The sequence below is a fragment of the Pezoporus flaviventris genome, unplaced genomic scaffold (genome assembly GCF_033815535.1).
Source record: "Pezoporus flaviventris isolate CSIRO_AGI_PZ_B2104156 unplaced genomic scaffold, CSIRO_AGI_Pfla_v1 ptg000078l, whole genome shotgun sequence".
NCBI lineage: Eukaryota > Metazoa > Chordata > Aves > Psittaciformes > Psittacidae > Pezoporus > Pezoporus flaviventris.
This window is the reverse complement of record NW_026892626.1, coordinates 18954953-18977177: the sequence shown is the minus strand read 5'-3', so window position 1 is coordinate 18977177 and position 22225 is coordinate 18954953. Positions and strand designations below refer to the sequence as shown.

The 22225-nt window shown below is 51.5% G+C and overlaps 1 protein-coding gene across 6 annotated transcripts in view; it reads right to left on the bottom strand.

The window, feature by feature from the left end:
- The window catches only part of TNRC6A (trinucleotide repeat containing adaptor 6A), a 46636-nt gene extending 40199 nt beyond the window's left edge, over positions 1 to 6437 (bottom strand). For 4 of the 6 annotated variants that reach the window (XM_061474045.1, XM_061474048.1, XM_061474047.1 and 1 more), the window contains exons 1-3: positions 6260 to 6437; positions 5639 to 5686; positions 3240 to 3275 (exon numbers count right to left, since the gene is read on the bottom strand). In XM_061474045.1, coding sequence (XP_061330029.1) covers positions 3240 to 3275; positions 5639 to 5686; positions 6260 to 6264 — 89 coding nt within the window. In that variant the 5' untranslated portion in view covers positions 6265 to 6437. Of the gene's footprint in view, positions 1 to 3239; positions 3276 to 5638; positions 5866 to 6259 lie in introns of those variants that run through there. The other 2 variants (XM_061474046.1, XM_061474044.1) reach the window with 2 other exon arrangements.
- Positions 6438 to 22225: the final 15788 nt, after the last annotated feature.

Here is a 22225-nt window from a genome sequence, read left to right as displayed (position 1 = left end):
AATACCTTTTCTTTGGGTGTGCACCTCAGCAATATTCTTGTTTGTGTACGTGGAAAAAAAACCAAGCTACCAAAACACCTTCCTCAACTAACCCATTAAAGTAAGCACTTTTTCGTCTTCTAGAACAGTATGACTCTGGCAGGACAGAGTGATCTTGGTGATCTTTGACAGCAAGTCTCCCCCTTCATCACCATCACAATTGTGCGCCATTAAACAAGAGCAACCACATTCTGACTTCCACAGCCAGCACTCCTTCAGCTCTCCTCACTCCTTCTGTGTCTCAGGTTTTGATGATGCTAGTTTTATGTACAGCTTGCCTTGTTACTTGGCTTGTGAACTGGAAAAAAGCTGTAACCTCACTGTGTAAACATTTCAAGTAATATTTACAGCAAATCATATTTCACTTACTGATTCTTGGAAAAAAAGTTCTATTCATCTTTAATTTCAAAAGCTCCAGCTCGGCACTGCAAAAATACCTGGGCTGAACTAGACATATTTAATCTCTATTCCTACATTAAGGAGTAGGAGAATCCAGGATACCCTTATTTTCCTCGAAGACATGCTGAAGATGTGATAATTACTGTCTGTGCAGCATGTTATCTTCTGTTATAATATACAAAAGGGAAACATGTTATGCCACAATAAAATTGCAATTCCAGTCACCTCGCTGAGGAAATTACAGTTATGAGCAGGATTCTGACACAAACTAAGCCCTAAGACACGGCACTGCATTATTACAACCTGAACTCAATATTCACCTCTGAGTGAAAGCGCGTGAGTTGCACACGGCAAACTCCAGCACCAAAATAAACCAGGCTGCCATCCACTGTGAACACATTACCTGGTGTTCCCCAAACCAGAACCACCCACACAACAGCACTGTGCTTTCTGCATTCTGCAGGCTGGCACTAACTGCTAGCTCTGCCCTCCACAAACGCTGCTCAAGCTGCCGGCAGCATTCCAGATGCTCACGCCCAGCAAACCCCCTCCAAACCCACACCACCCCACAAGATGATGCTAGCACGGTTTAAAGATGCTGCTTCCATCCCAACAAGTGCTTTTAGAAGCCTTGAGGCTGTGAAGCAATTCTCCCAGAAGTATGTCTGCAGTGGGTCTCCTCTGAAGCACCCCGAAGGCTGCAGACATGCAGGGGTCTGGTGTCATTGCAATGTCCCTGCATGCCGAGCAGAGAAGGACCACTGGTCATGGGTCTCACAGGGGAACTGCTTTGCCGTGGGCAAAGAGCAGCGAAATCGCCAGCCTCTCAGCAGCCCTTATTCTAACTGAACCTGAAAAGATAACTACCAGGTTTTACCTTCTGCCTGGATACTACATGGAGTAAGCATAAAAGTAAGAATCAGAAGTGATTATACGCTGGGGCTTTTGAAAGCACTCTAAAAGCTTCTAGTGTCAAATATAAACCAGGAATTTTGGGGGAAACAAACAAATTCTTTCCCCCATTTGCTGCTCTTTTTGTTACACATGAACTTGCCGTGCTACAGGTGCAACACTGCCAGATAGCTGCATTTAAGTGTCTGGCATTGAAAGATCCCTCACAGTTCTGCAAAGACAGTAAAGACGGAGGGATGGATGCACACATGCTGCTACCTAGTCAACCTGTGTGTGACATTCCACACTGACTGTCAAACATTGCTGAGGCTTTATGTTTTGATAATATTTCTGTATTCTGACCTGCAAGTTCCCTAATCTTTATTTTTTAAATTATGCAATTACACACATGCCAATAAAAATTATTTTTTAACCCCCCAACAGCTTTTCTGCTAAACCATCATTATATAAGAATTAACTGTAAAATGTGGATTTTGATTAAAAATGGAACCTCTAAGTCCTCTGCCAATGCTTCCCACAAAACAGCAAACAGAGCAAGTTGATGGAATAGAAACCAGTGCTTTGAAGTTAACAAAGAAACAAAACCAACAAACCCCACCAGTGCCTTAAATGGAAAGGCTCTGGCAACCAAAACCACTCAGTGTTTAACACAGGAGCAAAGGAAGCCTCAGGCACCAATAACAAAACAAAACCACTTTACACAAGTGCCTGTGTTGTTCTTTCCAGCTATTAACACATAGAAGAGGTGCTGCCAAGCTAAAAATTGAAACAATTACTCCAGTGAATAATTAATTCATGTTTGTCAGCTACTTTCTGTTCTGCTTTTTGTACCTCAGTCTTTAAATTATCACCCTAAAAGTGATCGAATTCTACCTACCAGATCTCCCTCTACCAATTGCTTGAACACACTCACCTCTCCCACTCTGCTAATACAGGAGCTGCTCACCAGAACTAACTCCAAACTACAAGCACTGTAAATGCATCCTAGCTCTGGAGTAGCATTTGTGTTAGTTTCACCCTGAAGTTTCATCAAAGATGCTCACTGCCACACAAGCATACAAAAGACAAATCTAACAAATGGGGAACCGAAGGAGGCAGATTAAACTGCTGCTCCATAATCACACTGGTCACACTGGGTATCTGTAACAGATGCACAAACCCAAAGGACTGTTCAAGTCCAGCATCTTAACCATAAGACCACCCATACTCCAGACTGCTTCAGTTTTATTAGCACCCTATCAAGTATATGGCACAACGGCCTTGCTGTAAGCCTAGGAAAACAGAAGGTAAAATGCAAGTTATCTGATGGGGACAACCTGATGATTTTGCATGAGCTGAAAAAGTGTGTGGAGAGGAGAAAGGAATGTTTGATTTTGCCCAAATATCTCTAAAACTCTTGAGAAGTATGAACAGATGCTGTCTTTGCAGTAAACTCTTCCCATTTGCTGAAGTCTTCCATAAGAAGTTTATTAGGAAAAAAACCCAACAGAAAACCAAGAGCTTAAATATCAACAGACACAACTCCATTTCTCACTGTTTCTCTATGCCTCTGTCACTGAGCCATCTCATCGGTTTCCTGCAGCCCACAAGGAAAGCCTCATGGAAATATGGTGGTTATTGAACATGGAAGAGTAAACCAAATAAATTGTACAGTAAGAACTTAGGAGATACATGGATGGAATCTAGAGGTAAGCATGATTTTAGGCAAAAAGCTTTCTCCCCCAGGACATGGGCAGCCTGCAACCAATGCAGATGGAACCTCTGAAGCAGAAACACAGGTGAATGAAAGCAGTGGGTGAACCTTCCCTATGATTTGCATGCGTGTGAAGTGAGAGTCAAAACCCTGGGTTTGGGGAAAAAAATATTGTAAACATACTTCAGATATTTACCTTCTCTCAGTTCCACATAAATGAGGCAGGAAAGCCCTGTTTACCAAACAGAAGTCAACAGTTAGGTCTAGAGTCAAAAGAACTAAATGGTGATTTTTACTGGTCCTGATTTTGACCAAATGTAGCTCTTGCATTTCTCCAGTCATTAACGGACAGCTCTGGTCCAGCAGGAGACTGAAGAGGCGACATTTAACTCTTAAACAGGACACAAGGCAGTGCGCAACAGATTTATCTGAATTACTGATGCAAATCATGCACTCCGCTCATTTCTGAGACCAGGAATATTTGCACAGGACCGGGCACGCAGGCATTTAAAAGAGAACACAGACCAAATGAAGATTCTTTTCCAAAAGGCCAAACAAGGCAAATTGCTAATCCCGAGTTTAAAGCAGTAATCACTGCAACTGGATAAGCAAGCTCTGGTAAAACCTAGAACACATGTTCTATCGCAAACCCACAGTCCAGGCCAATATTCCCAGTAAGATAAAAGAAGGATATTTACTACCCATCAGTTTATAAGCACAGACTCCAAAGGTGACTTCAGCATGTCCATGAAGCCACACCAACGTTCCCTGGAGCCTACAGTCTATATATAGACTCCGCAGTTTTAGATTAAGAACAACCGTAGCATGGGTCTATTTGCCTTTCCCAGGAAAAGCTATTTGCTCTCTCACGATTTGACTGGGTCACTGCAAATTTAATAAGATCGTAAATAATGACATTAGAGAAAGAATGAGGGCTATCTGCTGAGTTCTACAACTGGAACACTATTAATCAGGCTATCCAGAGCAGGCAGGCCACAGTTTTATCAGCCTGTGTGCTCACACGGTGGAAACTCCCTCCCTGAACATAAGCAGGTTTCTGAAAACAACCGGTGTATTAACGTTAACTTGAAGCTAGCTCTTTTAAACACATGAAACACCCACCTCTGTGTCAGAAAACACACAGACCATTCCAGAGCAGAGCTCAGTGAACCTTGCTCTGCCCCCATGCCCCAGCGAGCGCTGAGCTGCAGCAGTTCTGTGGGTCACTTTCTCTTCTGTCACTACCTGTCACGCCTGCCAGTGTGCCCAGAGGCCTCTTAAGGTCAGAAAACTGTGAAGAACTACCAACTTACTAAGACTTCACCCGACTATTGCTTTGTTAGCACTCTGTCCATCCCAAAATCGCTCCTGGCACCATGGCCACACCAAGTGCTTCCCAGCACACCAACCGTTCCATTTTCTATTTACACAGCATTTTGGTACCTTTTCAGGACAGATTCCTTCAAGAGCTGCAATTTAAAATCACTCTCTTCAAGTAAAACCCATTTACCAGTGACTTTGACATTGCATTTAAAAGCAATGTGCTCAGTGTACCTTAAAGACTGTAGGTATTTCAGCAACAAAATGGGGAAAACTAGTCATGCTTAAGCACAGTACCAAAACCAAGGAAGACACACACTGCCAGCAAGATAGAGGCAGTCAGTTTTCAGTGTAATCATGAATCAACCTGGACACTGGAGACTGATTAGACATGGTAAATAAGAAAAGGTGCCAGAACTGACTATTCTATCAGTTACACTTAGGTTTCAGCAGATTTCAAACAGCCCTGCTAGAAGGCCCTTTGAAGTTCAGCTGCAAAAGTCCCTTTAGGTCTGACTGAAAGAGAACACAAAAAGAACGTAGGACAGAATTCAAACCCAAAGAATGCAACCAACGGGAAGAGGCAGGTATCTGCAAGGAAGGCACCGCACTAAAAACAAACGGTGCGCAGGAAGTAACTTCTGAAGCACCAAAGGCATGGATGCTACTGGCACAGAATTCCCAACAAAACTCTTACTCCTGAGCTGAGGAACTGAGAAAGGGAGCTGAACAGTCTGCAAAGTTCTCAAACAAGAGCTACGTGCTCATGGGAAACTCGCTGTGTTTAACTCCTCATGGAAAAAGAGGCAAAGAGCTAAGAGTTACACAGCAACATAGAGCTTATTTGAGCTTAAAGCAAGGTTCTTGCCAAAAGCAACTACTTTTGGCCTCCCAATAATATTTACCTGAACTTTATAGAAAAAAAAAACCCTAACCAAGCAAGCCTTTAATTGAATTCTCAGTTATTGCTGGGTGCCACATGTTAGGACAGAAAAGCAAGTAATTCTTCTCTTCAAAACCCTGCCCTATTAAAGAAACTCTGTTCTAGAGCCTGATATTGTTATTATGTAAAGAAGGCACGCTAAAAAGGTGTTTATAGAATTAAATAAATTGCAGGGATTTCTCTATGCAGCAGAAGACATTTTCAAATTCAGGGTGGTTTTTCTCCTTACAATTAACACGAGATTAAAGCTCCAGATTAAGCCCACAACGATTTCTAGCCCAAGGCCAATTCTTGTTCCAAACTGTAGGAGTGAATACAAATGAGCATCTTACCTGCTTAGTTTTCTTTCGACTTCTTTGGTAGCTTTGGCTTCCAATTCTCTGGAACAGAAAGCGGTGTCGGTTTCCATGTCAACAGCAATGCAGCACGAGGCAAAAAATAAACCAGGAGCGGGGTTAAGGTGCCCTCAGGGCTCCCAATGCGGGCTCCTCCGGAGCAAACGCACGCTGCCGAGGACCCCGGGGCTGCTCGCCCAGGGGCAGGGAGGCGATGGGGCACGGCCGGCAGCAGCCACCCATCCTGCGCTGCACACCCGAGCGCTCGGAGGAGAACAATTCTGCTGCATCACTTTACCCGAGAACTTGCCCGCCCTGCCCTGCCCCGCCACCACCGGCCACAAAGGGCTGCCCGCCCCGCGGAGCGAACAATGCCGAGCCCGGCGGGGCAAAGCTCGGCCCCGCGGGGAAGCCGCTGCCTCCGGCAGAGCTCCCCCCCCCCCCGGCCCCAGCCCCTCCCGCCCGGGCGGGCTCCGTGCCCGCAGCCCCGCTCCAACCCGGGCGGCCGCGGCGCTCCCCCCGCCGCAGCAGGGCCGCCCCGAGGGGCTCCCCCCGCCGCCCGGCCCCTCCCCACCCGCCGGGTCCCCGCTGCGCCTCGCCTCGGCGGCCCCGCGGTACCTCATGTATGTAAAGTGCTCGGAGTCCGTCCCGGCGGGGCTGCGGCGCGGGCCCGGGCTGCCGCGGCGGCTCTATGCGGGCGGGGCCCGGCACTGCGGAGCGGGAGGGCCCGGCAGCTGCTGCAGCACCGCCGCCATTTCCTGCCTCCTCACCCGGCCCGGCCCGGCCCCGCCGCACAGGAACCGAAACCCCACCCCGGGCAGCGCTTCCGGGGCACCGCTCGCGCCCGACATGGCGCCGCGGCAACCGGCCCTAGCAACGGGGCGAGGCGCCGGGCCTGCCGCTGAGGCGGGACCGGGGAGGGACGAGCCCCGATCACCGCCACCGGGCCCGGCCCCGCCGAGCGCTGCTCTGGGAGGGTCTGTCCGGAGCCCGCAAGGGCCGCGGCGGCAGCGCCCGGGGACGGGGTGACCCCCGCGGGGCGGGCAGCGGCCGGTGCTGGAGCTCAGCGCAGCCGCGGGGCTCCTGCCGCCCGCTCCTCCAGCACTCCGCAGCGGGCACGGGCAGGGTGCGACACGCGCTTCTTTCCCTGCCTGAGCAGCTCTTTGAGGTGCCGCTGGTGCCCTGTGCCCAGCTGTGCGGGGTCAGTAACCGCAGTGATGGAGGACAAGTGGTAGAAGTGCGAGTAACCACCGCAGTCTGACAGAGCGGTCTCTGCGCCTTCCACCGGCTTTGTGGGGCGGAGGGAGGGGATGGAAAAGTATCCGGCGCTTGCAAACCGAGGTAGAAACTGATCTGTGAGAGCGCACGGCTATAATCCCCAGAGTACACAGAGGGAGGCTAACGTCAGGTCCATAGAACGGAGAGCGAGGGAGAGCTGAGCCGGGTCCGTGCCGCCGCGCTTGGCTTCAGCAGCAACATCCCAGAAATGAATTTGGAGAAGGCAAAGGACTGACAGGGAGTAATGGGGGGGAATTGAGAACCCCAATGTGAGGAAGTCGCACGGTACAGAGTGGCAAGACAGCGTGTTTTAAGTGCTTTTAACGTTTTAAAGTGTTATTACTGGCGCCAATAAGAAATGTAGAATAAGAAGCTTGCTTAGAATATTGCTTTGCAACTCTTGAGTGCATTTAACGTACGTGCATTCCAAAACATGATGGCTCGTTTCTGCTTCCGATTTCCAGTGCCTACAGCGAGATGCAGATGTGCAGCAAACTGATAGCGAGTGACTACAGGTAATGGGTTTCTGCTTAGAAATGGAGCTGAGAAGGAGTTTGTGTAGTACAAGTACACCGGTAGTGAGGGTGTATCACACTTGTAGCCACATCTCTGCCAAACAGCCTTAGACAGGCTGTTGAGCTGTACCAGTGTGGCTGTACGCTGTCTGTCCACAGGGCTGGGTTCCTCCGGTGCAGAGCTGTCGCTGGGGTGGCTGTTACTGCACGGAGCTCTAAAGAGCTGGCTCAAAACACCCCAGCAGCCTGCACAGCTGCTGTCCAACGGGTTGATTGTTATTGGAGGTGCTACAGAGCTGCTCAGGAGTTTAATCTGCTTCTCACTATTTGCATGGAAATAAGCATCATCCTGTCTGCTGGATTGCAAGGGCTACTGAGGGAAGGGCGTTTGTTGGCATAGGGAAGTTCTTGGTCTCATTTTGCATCTGGCTTGCACATTATCCCAAGTATTTTCCAGCCCAGTTTCAGTTGGCCTTTACCATTCCTGTTAAAGCTAGTTGAGAAATGAATGCTGTTCTGTTCACCTGCAAAATAAATGGATGCTCTGGACAAATGAGCAATCGTCTCTGGAAATCTGCTGCAATATCAACTGTCTTTCTGCCAACACGAATGGAGCAGGGCATTTTTCAGCTGAAGAGGATCCTGCATTATTAAAGATGAGCATTTATGACAACATAGCATAGCCAGTAAGGTGGTTTTGTCCCCTTCTTGGAGGCTTAATAGTACAGCATGCACTGCTGTGAGCCGAACATGGACATACTTAAAGTGATTGTATTATCTTTGATGTACTTAAAAGGGCACTGACAATTTGAAACTGGTTTCCCAGCTTCTATTAATAACTCAGAAGTTGATTTGGCCCTATTTATTTTTGTTCATATGAAAAAGTTGGGATTGCCATGTAATAGTGTGTAACTGAAAGTCATTATTTCCTGACGTGTGATTCAGCTTCCTGTTACCGTTTCATTCACAGCACTTCTCTTTTATCTGTCTTTAATGGCTTGATGTAGGAGGACTGCCGTTGAGTCTGTCCTCAGTTAAGAAGGCTAATAAATGTTATGTCATTTCGTTAACTGCATTATGCCACTGTCAATAAAATTCATAGTCAAGGTCTGTAGCTTTCTTTATTGTTTTAGATTGTTCTCTAATTTTATTTATGCACATGCCCCTAGCAAGTAGACCGCAGCACTGATTGCTTCCATTCTGCCTTGTAAATACTACAGCTGGCTGTGCACTGTCAGCAGATCCTTTGCATTTACCAACCCTCTGCTACTTACCCCACCACCTCCTTGCATTCGAGTGGCTCCAAAGCACTGTGGTCATACGTGAAATTAGGGATAATGAAACCACTATTCAAGGGCGAACAACCTGCAGCTGCCAAGGATGGATCTGTGCAGTTACACTTCCACCACTTGGTAAACATGCCCTTCTGGGCAGTGGTCCCCAAATGCCTTTACCCGGCAACAGCAGGCTCCATCTGCCCCCCGCCAGCCTGGCACGCACCCGGCTCCTCCCGCCTTCACATCCCCATTAGCTTTTTAATTAGGATTTCCACACAACCAGGGCGAGAGACGGCGCTGCGGGAGGCAGGAAAGGCGCTGACTGAGAACAGTTCAAACCGAGCTGGCGCCATTTCAGTGCTTCCCATCCCCTCCACCCTTCCCCTTCGCCTGCGGTTTGCTGTCAGGGCTCCACGCAAAATGAAGGCTTCAGCGTGGAGCTGCAAAGCCGACGCGATGTAAGACACTTCCTGCTTAATGTCTGGGCAAAATCGAGCAAGGCGCTGCCTTTTTTCAGGCGACCTGAGAAGAGCAGGCCTGGCAACGTGAGGATTTGCTGTCAATAACCCTTTGCCGCTTGTTCCATTCAGCATCATTGCACAGAATGAAGACGCTGTCACGAGCACAACAGATTGTTTTCAATATTGCACTTGACTCAAACAATCCAAATGAGCTGATGTGACAGACAAGGGAAAACAGTCTTCTCGCTAACACAGAGCTCTGTGTGCTCCTGGCTCGCAGGCTCATTTCCTTGTTCACTGTGGAGCCTTCATTTACAAGATTTAAAAATAGCCCAGGCGATGGGAAGAAGTGGCGATCTAAAGGTACAGAGCAGCAGTGCTTACTCAGGAAAACAGTGCCTGCTTAGGAGCTCAGTTAAGTCAACCAGATTCTTTGTTAGCGAGGAATATCTGGGTCTCTGTAAGATGCTTCATTAGGAAGAAGAAACCCCAAATGACAAAGTTGGAAGTCACTAACAGACAGCATTTGGCTCGCCTTCCAAACAGAGCAAGGAAGCAGCAGCACCTTGTGCTAAGGCTTGTGATTAAACAGTGCCTACTCCACAGGCTGCGGCAGCAAACAGCCATTAGATCTGTGCTCAGGAGAAGCAGCAGCGCTGCCTTTCCTCCAGGCTCCCTTCCCAGCATTATCACCCTCACACAGAGTGATCCGAGCAGGGGACAGCAGGCACTTGACGTTATTAAATGAGAATTTAATCCTACCCTTTAAATCAGCAGAAAAGTAGAAAAGATAAAGACTTTCCCTGTGCTTTACAGCTAGTGCAACTTGCTTCCCCTGATCTGCGCTTGGGAAGGCTGCCAACTGCAAAATGGAATCGCTGAGCCTGGATTTCACTCTGCATCCAGCCAATTACGCCATCCACACATCCCCGGCCCCTCAAGTGGTGCAGTGCAAGAGACGTTTCCAATCTCCATTTATTTACCAGGTCTGCAGCGCACTCCAAAAGGAAACCACAGCGATGGGCTCACTGCGGCTTCCCCTTTCTGCCAGTCCCTGCGCTCTGTTAGCGGTACAGCCCGGTCCAAATGACTGGTGGGGCTGGTTCCAGAGTCACCCCTGGTTCTGAAGGGTCCCCTTGAGGTGCTGCCACCACAGCAGGTCCAGCCATGTGTCCCCTGGGCATTGCCTGCCACTGCATCCAGCTGAGCACGGAGCCTGCCGGGTCACCGTGTGCTGGTGTCCCTTTCGCAGGCATGGCTCTTTCTAGCATGTTTGTAGGTTTCAGGAGGTAGTGGGGCACTATTTGGAGAGCCCACAGAGCTACAAAGCACTGCCCTTCTTCACCACCAGCAGGAAGATGTGGATGACGCACGCAGGACCCTCCAGTCCCAATATTTGCCATGGACTCGTGCAAACGCTGATGTTCATGGAGGAAATGGCTTCCCTCACCTTCAACCCCCCAGCTACATCCAGGGCACAGCTCAGGCCCCTGATCTGGGCTGGTGAACTGGGGAGCAAATGAGCCACAGGAGAGGGATGGGAGCCGCAGTGGGCAGCTCCTGCCCTCTCCCTGAGGGATGCACACCCTGCCTGGCCATGGGCTGCTGTTTATGTACATCTTGTCTGTTCTCCATCACGTTTAACAGGGGTAAGCCTCTCTGTAATCAATGCTTATTGATTGTCTAACTCAACAGCCGCCCTTCCTCACACAGCACCAGATTAACAGATCTCACCCACTTCTATTGCACTTCTCACTGACAATAGCACAAACGATTTCCACTCTACCACGGACCGTTGCTTTTTGTGCCAGCAATTTTCTCTGGTTTAGGCTTCCGAAAGCAACTTGTCTGCAGCATTTCCTAATTACACAGGATAAAATGGGGCCAGGACACACTTTATCAGCAGCACCATAGACCACAGCATGAGCCCTGGCACTTGCTACCTCTGGGGACTGTCTCCAGATAGGGAAGTGTCCCCATGCAAAGTCATGCCTGTGATGCCAGTCCATGCCTGGACTGTGGATCTCCAGTAGTGGATCTCCACTAAACCACAGTGATACACCTATGCATACACATGCATACTTTTGCCTGTATCTCTGCACACTGAAACAGATGTGTAATATCACATTTTCTATGCCTTGAACTCCACCAGAAACAAGGACAGACACTGCAATTAATGAATCACATCCTCCAGTGGGTTGTCCTCACCCTGTATCCATCAGCAGGAGCAGGAGCTGCAGGAGGGAAGTGGTTGCTCCAGTGGTCCAATATTCCAGGTTGCCCAGAGAAGCTGTGGCTGCCCAATCCCTGGCAGTGTTCGAGGCCAGGTTGGACACAGGGGCTTGGAGCAAGCTGCTCCAGTGGAAGGTGTCCCTGCCCGTGGTTGGAAATGGATGAGCCTGGATAGTGGGAGGTAGAATGTTCCCCCCCTGCTTGCTGCTGCCCCTCTGGAGCAGGCACAGCCCCATCCCTGCAGGCTCACAGGGTGAGCTGTGCTCTGTGGGGCTATTCCCTGGGTGCAGGTAAGAGCCAGCCCCAGCTCCGCTGAGCAACCGCGCCTTGGCTGTGAGCAAGACGGAAGGCAAAGAAACACGGTGTTCTCGGCTGATTGAATCACATCTATTTCTGAGCAGCTATTTCACCAAGAACACAAAGGCTGCTTTGAAATGGATGCCTGGCCTGGCCGCCTGCCAGCGCCGAGCAGGAGACAAAGCCTGGGAATACAAATGCAGAGCTGGAAGTGGTGAGCCGAGGATGCCGCTGCGGCAGGAGCGTGCGTTGCCATGGGGACACAGTGGAGAAAGGGCCCACACTGGGATGGACTGGGAGCCACTGGAGCCAAGAGACAGGGCCCCTGGTCCTCCAGTGCCCCCAGAGAGGGGGGTAACATCCAGGACCAGATGCCGGCTCTTGGTCATGCCAATGCCCAGTCCTGGGCTGTCCCGGTGGGTGAGGATGGAGAAGGGGGTTCTTGGAAAGCACACGGGCTTTAAACAGAAAGATAGGAACTTGGGGGTCCTCATATGGGTGCTGAGCACTGGGCTGGCCCCTGAGGTGCTCCATCACAGTCCTCATCCATGACCAGGCACAAGAACAGGGTGGCTCACCTGTGGATAGCTGGGTCATAAAAGATCAATGTCAGCTCTCACCTGGGCAGAGCAAAGACTCTCAGCTTGGAGGAAATCCTCTTTCTCCAGAGCCTGTGCAGCTCCCTGGGGTGATGTAGAACACAGAGAAGCCAGGCTGCAGTGAGGGAGAGCTGCAGTGGCGGCTCTCTGAAGATGAGAGCCTTAGGATGGGGCAGTGAGGGCAGGTGAGGCAGGAGAGGAGCCGTCCTGCCGGGAAGCCTGATCTCAGTGTCAGAGTGTGGGTGGAGGAGCTATGGGAAACAGGAGGTGAGCCCGTAACCACTGAGGACTGGGAGCAAATCTGATTTCATACAGATCCTTAGAAACGCAGGGGTTAGGCTCTGTCATAGCCATGGGTTAAATGGGGCACAGGGTGGACCCTTCCCCACGGTAACTCAGGAGTGAATGGGAATGTAAATCCCTGCACTCTTAATAACTCCCAAGGCCCTTTGCAGCTTTGCAGAGCAGGCAAGGGAGAAACAAACCATCATCGTTTAAGCAATGGGAGCACTCAGGTACTATGTGATAGCGGCTGTATAAATAGCTAGAGACAGATTAGACAGAACAGAGCACACTGTCAGCACATGGCAAAGAATAAACGAAGGATAAGAATCCCTGGGGAGGCACTTTTCTAATAAATGACATTTTGATCTATAGCTCTAACAACTCGTCCCGAGCCATCATGTGCTGAATTAGGGAAAGGAAACCCCTAACCTGCCCTGTCAGTCCTGAGGAGGGTCAGAGAGGCATAAATATAGCTGCGTGCAGGGTAATGAAGACATTTACAGCGCTCACAGAGTGCCCGTTCTGCCAGAATCCCTTGTCAGCTTTACCTCTGATAAGAACAACCAGCTGGGGCTCTGTTTCCAGTATTGAACTGTTGATGCTCTGCAGCCCGGCCCCGTGCTCCCTCTATTCCTGCCTGTGGTCTCTGCAACACGTGGTGAAACAAGAGCAAAAGCAGCCTGGGTGTCTTCACGGTTGTGATGAGCTCCTTAAGCAGGCTGACATCTCGAGACAGGTATTTTCCATTTAAATCAAGCCCACTGTCTCTGCAGAGGGGCTGAACATCACCATCGGATCCAGGAGCCGTGCTAGACCAGGCTGCGATTGCGATGGCTCAAAAGGCCAAAGAGCCCCATCCCCACCAAACCAATGGGCAAACGCCTCCTTCCAGCCCTCTAACAGCAGCCTGTGATGGGCCACCTCTGGAACTCACTTGTGCTTGTGCAGCAATCAAAACTTGATTTATCTCACTTTAATTAAAGCTAAAAAATTCAGCAGCCTTCAACTTCCCTCATTGCTTTGCAGGGAATAAAAAAAAGCCAGGAGAATAAAAGGAGAGGTTGGAAAGAAAGGCCTTTGAAATAAACATGTGCTGGTTCCTTCCACTGCCTTCCATTTAATATATGTAGCCCTTTCCTTAAAAGAAATAATTACGTTTCAAAACCTCCTTTCCCCGTTCAGAGCGCTGCCTCTTTCCACATTAATGCTATTTGCATGCGCCATCTCCTCCTACCCTTCAATAATTTAAACCTTCATTTTTTATTCACTCAGTTGTCAGATTCATTTCCATATCATATATCTATATTTAACTGCGAGCGAGCTCGCCTCCTCTCTTTTTCCCAACAGGAAATAGATTTCCCTTCTAATTTAACAACGTCTCCGGAGCAGCTGGCTGTGAGAACATCACTTACACTTGTGTCAGTGAGCAGAGGTGCTGAGCTCTGCCTGGGTGAGAGGCAAAGGTGCTGACCAGGGCTCACAGCCCTTGTGGCCAAGCTGGTACCTTCATCTCCTCCATGCGGGAACTGGGTTAAAGCCACGTCCTCTCCATGTGTATGGAGAGAAAACCCCGTTGTTACCTTCCCGGACTGGGGCCAGGGCACCGCTCCAGGCTTCTGCTCGAATGTTTGCTGTGGTTTGGCAGCTCTGCCTTCATTAATAGCTCAATGCAATTAATGTGATTGCTGTTAACACTATTAATTGTTGGGTTTGTGAGCCAGGAGCCTGCCCTTGTCCCAGGCCCCTCTCCAGGTTTCCTGCAGCCCCTTCAGGCACTGGAGCTGCTCTCAGGTCTCCCCTTCAGGAGCCTTCTCTTCTCCAGGCTGACCCAGCCCAGCTCTCAGCCTGGCTCCAGAGCAGAGCTGCTCCAGCCCCTGCAGCATCCTCAGGGGGCTGGATGGTGTCCCAAGCCATTACACACACTGCATTAGGAAAAGGAAGCCTGTAACCTGCCCTGTCGGCCCTGAAGAGGGTCAGAGAGGCTGAAATACATATACCTATGGATGCTGGTACAAGTGAAAAGCAAAACCCCCTTCCCCTTGCCCAGATTTTGCTCTCAGACCACCCTGGCCTCACCCTGTCACCTGACAGCATCACCCTGTCACCCTGGCCTCACCCTGTCATCCTGACAGCATCACAGGCCCCTTAAACAACATCCCTTGGTGCCAGGATAAAAAGACACGTAGCAGTGTCTGATCTGTCCTGTAAGTGCAGTATCGTGGGAGCAAAGGGTTATGTTCCGCATGGAAAGGCTTAAGACCTGTGGAGAATAAACAGCATTAAAGGCAATTTGAAAGGGAGGAGATGATTGAGAAAGAGGTAAATCAAAGTGTCGGCCACTGAGAGGAGGCTCAGATCCCCCTCCCTCATTTTCCACATTGCCAGAAGAAGGAGTGAACTGATACCAGCCAGACGAGCCCTCTGGACCCGGTGCTTCAAGTTAAGGAGCTCTTCCCTGGAACGGAGCCTCCCAGCACCTACCCTTTGCCACAGCCTCTAGTGAGCAAAGCCACCACCATCTATCTCCATACCAGCAGAGGAGATGGCTCCTGTCGGATGCTCAGGGTTTACAGCCTGCCCTCGGTGCGGGGACATCCTCACCCCATCCAGCGGTGGGAAGAGCCTGGGGACCTGCAGCATCTCTGGATGGAGCCAGCTCAGCCTCTTCCCGACCCCACTGCAGCAGGCACAGAGTGGGGCTGCCCATGGCAAAGGGGCTGCAGGGCCCTGGAGCCACTGGCACTGTACGAGCTGGGATGGTTTGGGGTGGCTGCCTTCACAATGAGCACTGGCAGCTCACCCAGAGCATTCCTGCATCCCCCGGTGCTTCAGCATCAACCTGCAGCTGAGCCGGTGTGTCTGCCTCGTTCAAACAGATCCTCTTGTTTCAGGAGGAAATTGCTTTTCCTGCCCCCAGGAACCTCTTTGCAGTCTTTGTTGGGAGACTTCAGATGGACTTCAGCGTGTTATTAAAATTCTCCTTCATAATTGCCCTGTGCAGGGCTGTGGGGTGCAGGAGGTGCGGGATGGGTTCCATGGCTCCATCCCTCCATCCCTCCCCTGGTATCGAGCTTAAATTATCAGGGATTTTTTCATAAATTGAAGACTAATTTTCCCTTGGGACCAGATCATTAAATTACGGAATACAAATGACAACTCACAGCATCCGCGGGGGGGGGGCAGAGGGAACATTTGTTGGTATTTTGCCCTTTTTCCACTCCTGTCTGGCTGCGGCTGCAGCCATGATGGGGCTCAGGAGAGGAGCCGGACACATCCATGGAGCTTGGAGGACCAACGACACCCCAGCCCATGGAGAAATGGGTCTGCAGCCCTTGAAGGAGGCAGCAGAGGGGGATGAGACCCCTCCATCCTCTCATGCCAGTGGTCAGAGCTTTGCTTCCCCAGCCACTACTGCGGACAGCATAGGGCTCCTTCACCCTGTGCGGCGCCCATCACCCCTCCTCAGGCCTGTCCTGCAGCGTGGCAGGGACCATCGCCCTGGCAACGGCGCTGGCAGGAGATGCGGTGCATCACAGCGGTACTAAAGAGCAGTCCCACTTGATGGCTGTATTTTTCCAGTCGAGCTCAGTTTCTGTGGAGCAACGAGGCTCAATAGATCTGGGAGCGTGGAGCTGCCTCCGGAGGGGGGCCACACTCGGGAGCATTGTGTCTGGGGGGCTCGGAGTGAGGAAAGGCAGATTTCTGTATTGCTTTGATCATGCATAATTTAAATATTCAAACGACTCTGGGATCCACTGAATTATACATGAGCTGCTCAGGCAGCAGTTTTGTACCTCCTGGAGACAGTCAGGGGGTTTCTCTCCCTTCAAAACCTTCTCTAATCTTAAAAAACCCAAAGCAATCCCAACCCAAATCCCCTCGAGAGCAGCCCCATGGCTGGTAATGCCACTGAGTTAATGACTGAGTGACTTGGTGAACACGGTTTGCTGTTGGCTGTAACTGGATGCTTTTTATAGTGGTGCTTAGGTCAGTCTAGCACAGTGAGCAGGCCCCTGTGAGCCTTGGCCCCGCTGGGGTGCTCCTGCATTGATCAGGGCTGTGGATCCCCCTCCAAGTGAGCCCTGGCTCATCAACCTCACGCTGTTGGGATCATCCTGGATAAAGGCTCATGGAGTACTGGTCACGCAAGAGGCTGAGCCCCTGCCCTTCACAGTGAGGCTAGAGAGCCCAAACCAAAGGCGGTTCTGTCCCAGCCAGTGATCATGAAAGCAAAACCCATTCTGGAAGCGTAGCCATGCACTCAGGGAAAGGAGCCTCCAGTGGAGCCTCCTTCCTGGTCCCATTTTCCATGGCACTTTAAACCCCACATGTGGGACATGCTGTGCACATCTGGCCCTCAGACAGCATCTCGTATCCATGAGCAGCCAAGGGCCAGATGTTGTGGGATGGAGGGAGCCCGCCAGATGTTGCAGTGCAGATCACTGATGGCTGCCAGCGCAGCGCCATGGTGCTGCTGAGAGGCAGAGCGTTACCTTCCATGGATGCGGAAGGGAGAGCTCTGGGATCCTGCCAGCGGCCAGGCCCCAGCCTCTGCTTCTGCTCCAGCCCCGAGCTGGGGGCACTCATGGGAGGCAGCAAATGAAACCCCCCCAGAGAACCAGGACTCGAGAGCTTTGCTCTTTCCCGGCAGGCGCTGACACACAGATGCTGGACCAGACATGTGCTTTTCTTTTGCACCTTGTTTCTCTCTCACAGGTCCCACCTGGTTCATCACTCGCCGTGCAGCTGGTTCCTGGGGTTGCCGCATGGAAGTGGCTCCAGGTCCTGTTCAGCTGGGACTGAATGGGGATGTGTGTTCACTGGGGTGGGGAACACAAGGTGCACAGCTCAACGAGCCCAAAACTGCCCCTACCAGGGGTTAAGATGCACTGATTAAAGCCCATTGAAGAAACACAGGCTGGCCTGTCCCTTGCTTCCATCAGATCCAGTGATGAAGCTCCCTGGCAGGGATGAAGCCAGGCAGTGCTCTCTGTGTCACTCAGGATCTTTGTTTCCAGGGGGAACATTTCCCAGCCCCAGAAAGTTCCTTGGGGAGCAAGAGAGAGTCGGGAAGAGAAGCAGGGATACAACAGCCCTGTTTGCAGCCTCTCCTTCCTTAGCTCGTTCTTCATTATCCTTCCCTACCCTTTTAATTTCTCCCTAAACTCAACCAGCTATTGCTGTTCAAACTGAAATAATTAATTGGAACAAAATTGCCACTGTAGGAGAAAAGAATGATTAAACCTATCCAGCGGACAATGGGGCAATCACAGCCTAAGCATCTAATTACAGGGTTAGAGAGCGTGGATGCGGGGATAATAACGGCGCCTTGTGTAAACTGTGTGGCTGGATGAGCGGGGAGGAGGGCCCAGCTTGCCTTCACTGCAGGTTTAATGCCTCATTCCTAGAGTAAAGACACGAATGCAAGAGGAAAAGATCATCAGGGACACAAAGGTCTGTGGGAGAAACAGGAGCAGCGGGAGCACACACAGCTCCACGTCTGCTGTATGGGTGGGAGATGCTCAAGGTGTGAGCCCCCTGTGAGCAGATGGGCACCGAGCACAATACTGGTGTGTCATTAAAGCACACCACACACGTGTGTGCACACCTGTATCCATCATGCGTTAAGAGATGCCACCAGGAATCACACCGTCAGGAACCCCAGAAGGAGCACAGCATCCCGGTGACCCCACCGGCATCGCGTCAGGGCCTGTGCCAAAAGGGCCATCACCGGGGGTCCCTGCAAAGCCTGGGGGCAGCCCCACAGCTGCAGAGCTGCAGGAGGGAGGGACCCTGCAGATGCTGCATTAGCCCCATCCACAGCAGTGAGGTTTTGCCCTCCCTGGTAATGCAGCCCATGCACTTCTGGAAGCACCCCTGAGATCCCACCACGAGAAGCATCACCAGCGAGGCCCCCCCAAGCTGCCTTCCTTTCTTCAGTTACAGCTGTTGTAAGCATTTCCAACCTGCCTGGTTTGGGTCCCATAGGCACAGACACATATGCCTACTGATTCTGTATCCTGCTGTTTGGGTGACCCAGGATCAGCCAGAGGTGGGGCAAAGCGGGACCACAGCAGCTGGAAATGCTGTGGCACATGAAGACATTGAGGAACAAACAAGTGATGCTCTGGGATATTCCCTGCTGCCTCTGCAGCAGCGGGTGCCGGTTGGCTAACCCTAACCCTAACCCTAACCCTAACCCTAACCCTAACCCTAGCCCTAACCCTAACCCTAACCCTAACCCTAACCCTGCCCAGCAGGGCAGCCGGACAGCACTGGGGCAGGGGAGCAGGAGGAAGCATTGCAATGGGACTTACATGGATTTATGGACATGGAACAAACAGAGCCATGACAGAAGGGAAGAGCAACACCTGCGATATCCCATGGGGGACGGATGCACACCTCAGTCTTGGCCTGCAGGCATAGCCAAGCCCTGCACTCTTCCTGACATCCCCATGGTTTACATCTCCACATTGAACCCAGAACATCAGAGGCCACTTCCTCCCACACCCATGAAACGTGGGGCAGTTGCGAGCTCCAGAAGCCACCTCGCTGGCCCAAAGTGCCACCAACCATCTCAAGGGGGTCAAAGCAGCAGGGAAACCAAAGAGAGACCCTTTGTTCGGAGCTGCTCCCGCGGGAGCTCAGTGACCAGCGATGCTCCCCCTCCTCGCTAACGTTAAAGCGCATTTAGCAGCCACGCAGGGGCCTGTGGCTGCCCTCAATAAAGACATTTTTCATCTCCCCAGGCTCAATGAGGGCGAGTTTAAAGTGGTGTGAAATTGCAAACGATCACGGGGCGGTGGTGGCCGAGGCTTCCCCAGGTATCCGGCAAATGGGCTCCAGCTGCCCAGAGCGCATAAATCCTGAGCAGCTCCGAGTCACCTGCAGTAAGAGTTCATTTTCTCATCTGATCTTGGCTGCGACCGGAGCCTCTAAAAGGCATTTCCAGCAATGGGTTTGCCCAGCGCTGACCCTGCTCCATTTCCCCACCGTGCCGGTGGCTGTGGTTGGTGCCACCGCGGGGCTCACAGGCTTCCCGCACCAGTACAGGGCATGGGTGTGCTGGTCACAGCATGGGACCGGGGCTGGTGGCTTCTGGCAGCACCAGGCGATCCCTCCATCGCACACCAGCTGCGCCCTTGCTGCCATCGCGGTACAGCCACACTCAGGTGCGTCTCTGCGCAGCAGCACACGGTAGCAAACCTTTCCTAGCATGCAAATAGCGTGTGCCCCATCCCCAGAGCTGCTGGCAGGGTCTCTTCCCATCTCCCATGCAGGATCCCAGCTGATGCATGCATTTGCCTGCACAGCATCCCTGGCCTGACGGCACAGCCTGAACAACGGAGCTCAGAGAGCGGCGCTTCCCAAGATCCCTAAGCGGGATCCCACGCTCCAGGCTGGGTGCCAGCTCCAGCCATTGCCATAACTAAACCAGGGTCCCACACAGCTGGACAGGCGCTGCTGAGCCCTGTGTGTCTGTGCTGCTCTGGTGTGGTCTAAGCCCAGCTGGTAACTCAGAACCACGCAGCCGCTCGCTCAGTCCCCCTCAAAGCGTTGCTGAGAGGACAGGACAAGACCCCATCCCCATCACCAACATGACCGTTTGTGGGACTAAACTACATGAAAAGGCAAAGAAACAAACCCCTGCAGTCAGACTCATGACAAGGAAAAGGAAAGGCCAGTGTACAGGCAACCAAGCAGTGACCGTCCGGTAAGAGAGAGCAGCTGCCTTACTGTTCAAAGTCTTCTTGCACCAGAGGGTGGAAGTTCTCTTCTTGGCACTCAGAGGACGATGACTCTTCTTTGACCTTTGTGGAAGCAAAAGACAGGAGAGGTTTCAGCTCTGCTGCGATGCTGGGAGCCAGCTCCGAGAGCGAGGGGCAGGAAACAGGCACAGGGACCCTTGGGATGCAGCAGAGTTTGGTGATGCTGAGCTGGGGACCACAGACTTCCCTGGTCCCAGAGCCGCTGTGACACAGAGAGGGACACAGGCCATGGGCTGCGAGGGGGGATGAGACCCCGATGCTGAGTGAATGCACCCAGCTCCTGCTTCTGCTTTTCTGTGAGTGCTTTCACCCCGCAGCAAACGCTTTGCCCTGTGTTCACACCGTGCAGACTGGCACCAGCTCATCGGGGTATCGCCTACGGCAGGTTAAAACCACGCTGTGAACCCAGGACCTGCAGGTGTCAGAAGCTGGTGGCACAAGACCACTCTTGGCACCGTTTGATTCTACACTTCGGGCTTGTGAAAGGAGAATAAAAATGAGTTAGAGCAGCCCTGGTGACACACTTTCTGAGCAGCTCAGTGAGAGCAGGCGAGGCTCTGAGTTATTTTAAGTGCAATTCATCCTTGCAGTGCTAAAAGTGAGGCCAGCGCGGTGCTGGGCTTGGAGATGCCACTGGAAGCAAACCAGGGCAGTGCGGGCAGCCCCAGGGCAGGAACCCCACCAGGGCCCCTTCAGCATCTCCCTGCTCATCCTGCTGCTGCTCAGGGTTTGCCTGATGCTGGTGCCAGGCGCACAGCTCTGGGCAACCCTCCCAGGACCGGCCATGGCCACAGCCAGCAGCATCCCCGCTTCCCTGTCCCGCTGCCTCGTGGCTCCCTGGCACGCCAAGGGCAGCGCATGGATTTGGGTTTCCCCCTGAATGCTCCAGAAGAGAAGCAACGGGCCCGAGCCCAAGCTGCAGATTTTGCTGCCTCTCTGTGAGCCAGCCAAGAACAAACACAGCCACAGAACAGGCCTGCAACACTAACACATCCAGCCTAATTAATCACATTACTCATGAAAATATATTGGTATAATTAATAACACAAGGCATCTATATTGGCCTCTGTGGCGCAGCAAATTACGAGGCAGTGATACTTGGACGTGTTGACCTGCATTTCATACATAATCCATCAACCATTCCCGCCGGATCGGGTCTCCAGAGACACCACCAATACAGAAATGATAATTAAACAAAAGCAAGATGGACAGCAATAGTGGCACATTAATCATCCCCATATTGTGGGGAAGGGGTGGGTCACCCTGGGGTTGCCCTGCATGCTCTTACACTTTGTGCAGGGTTTGGGGGTTTAACAGGTCTGGAAGGGGATCTGTTGGCTACAGGTGAGAACAGGTTATGGTTTGGTGAGTACCGCAGTGTGCTGATCCGCGAGCAGGGATGCAGGGATGCTGGGGAAGGTGCCTGGGTGAGGGCTGGAGGCTGATGTGTCACAAGGAGGTGATGGGGGCACACAGGTCTGTACAGGGATAGCACAGGGCCCCCAAGGCTGTACCTGGGCTGAGAGCGCTCCCATCAAAGCTTCACCTATAGAATAGTTTAATCATGTCTGTCATGAGTCATCTTTGTTGGAGCCCTCATTTGGAGGCCATTTAACGGGGATTAGAGGAAATCTCCTCTCTTTATTCCTATACAATAGTGATTCACTCTCAGGCATTTTCATATTGATGGAAAGAAGCAAAATGAACTCATGACCACAAAACCAGTGCCCTCACCATGAACCAGGCCTCAAAGCCAGCATTAGAGAAGGAATTATGGGATGGCACCGGGGGTGCTCATTGAAACACAGAGAAGACAGTAAACATGTTGTTTAAAAAAATCCGATCGACAGGAAGATATTAAACACCACAAT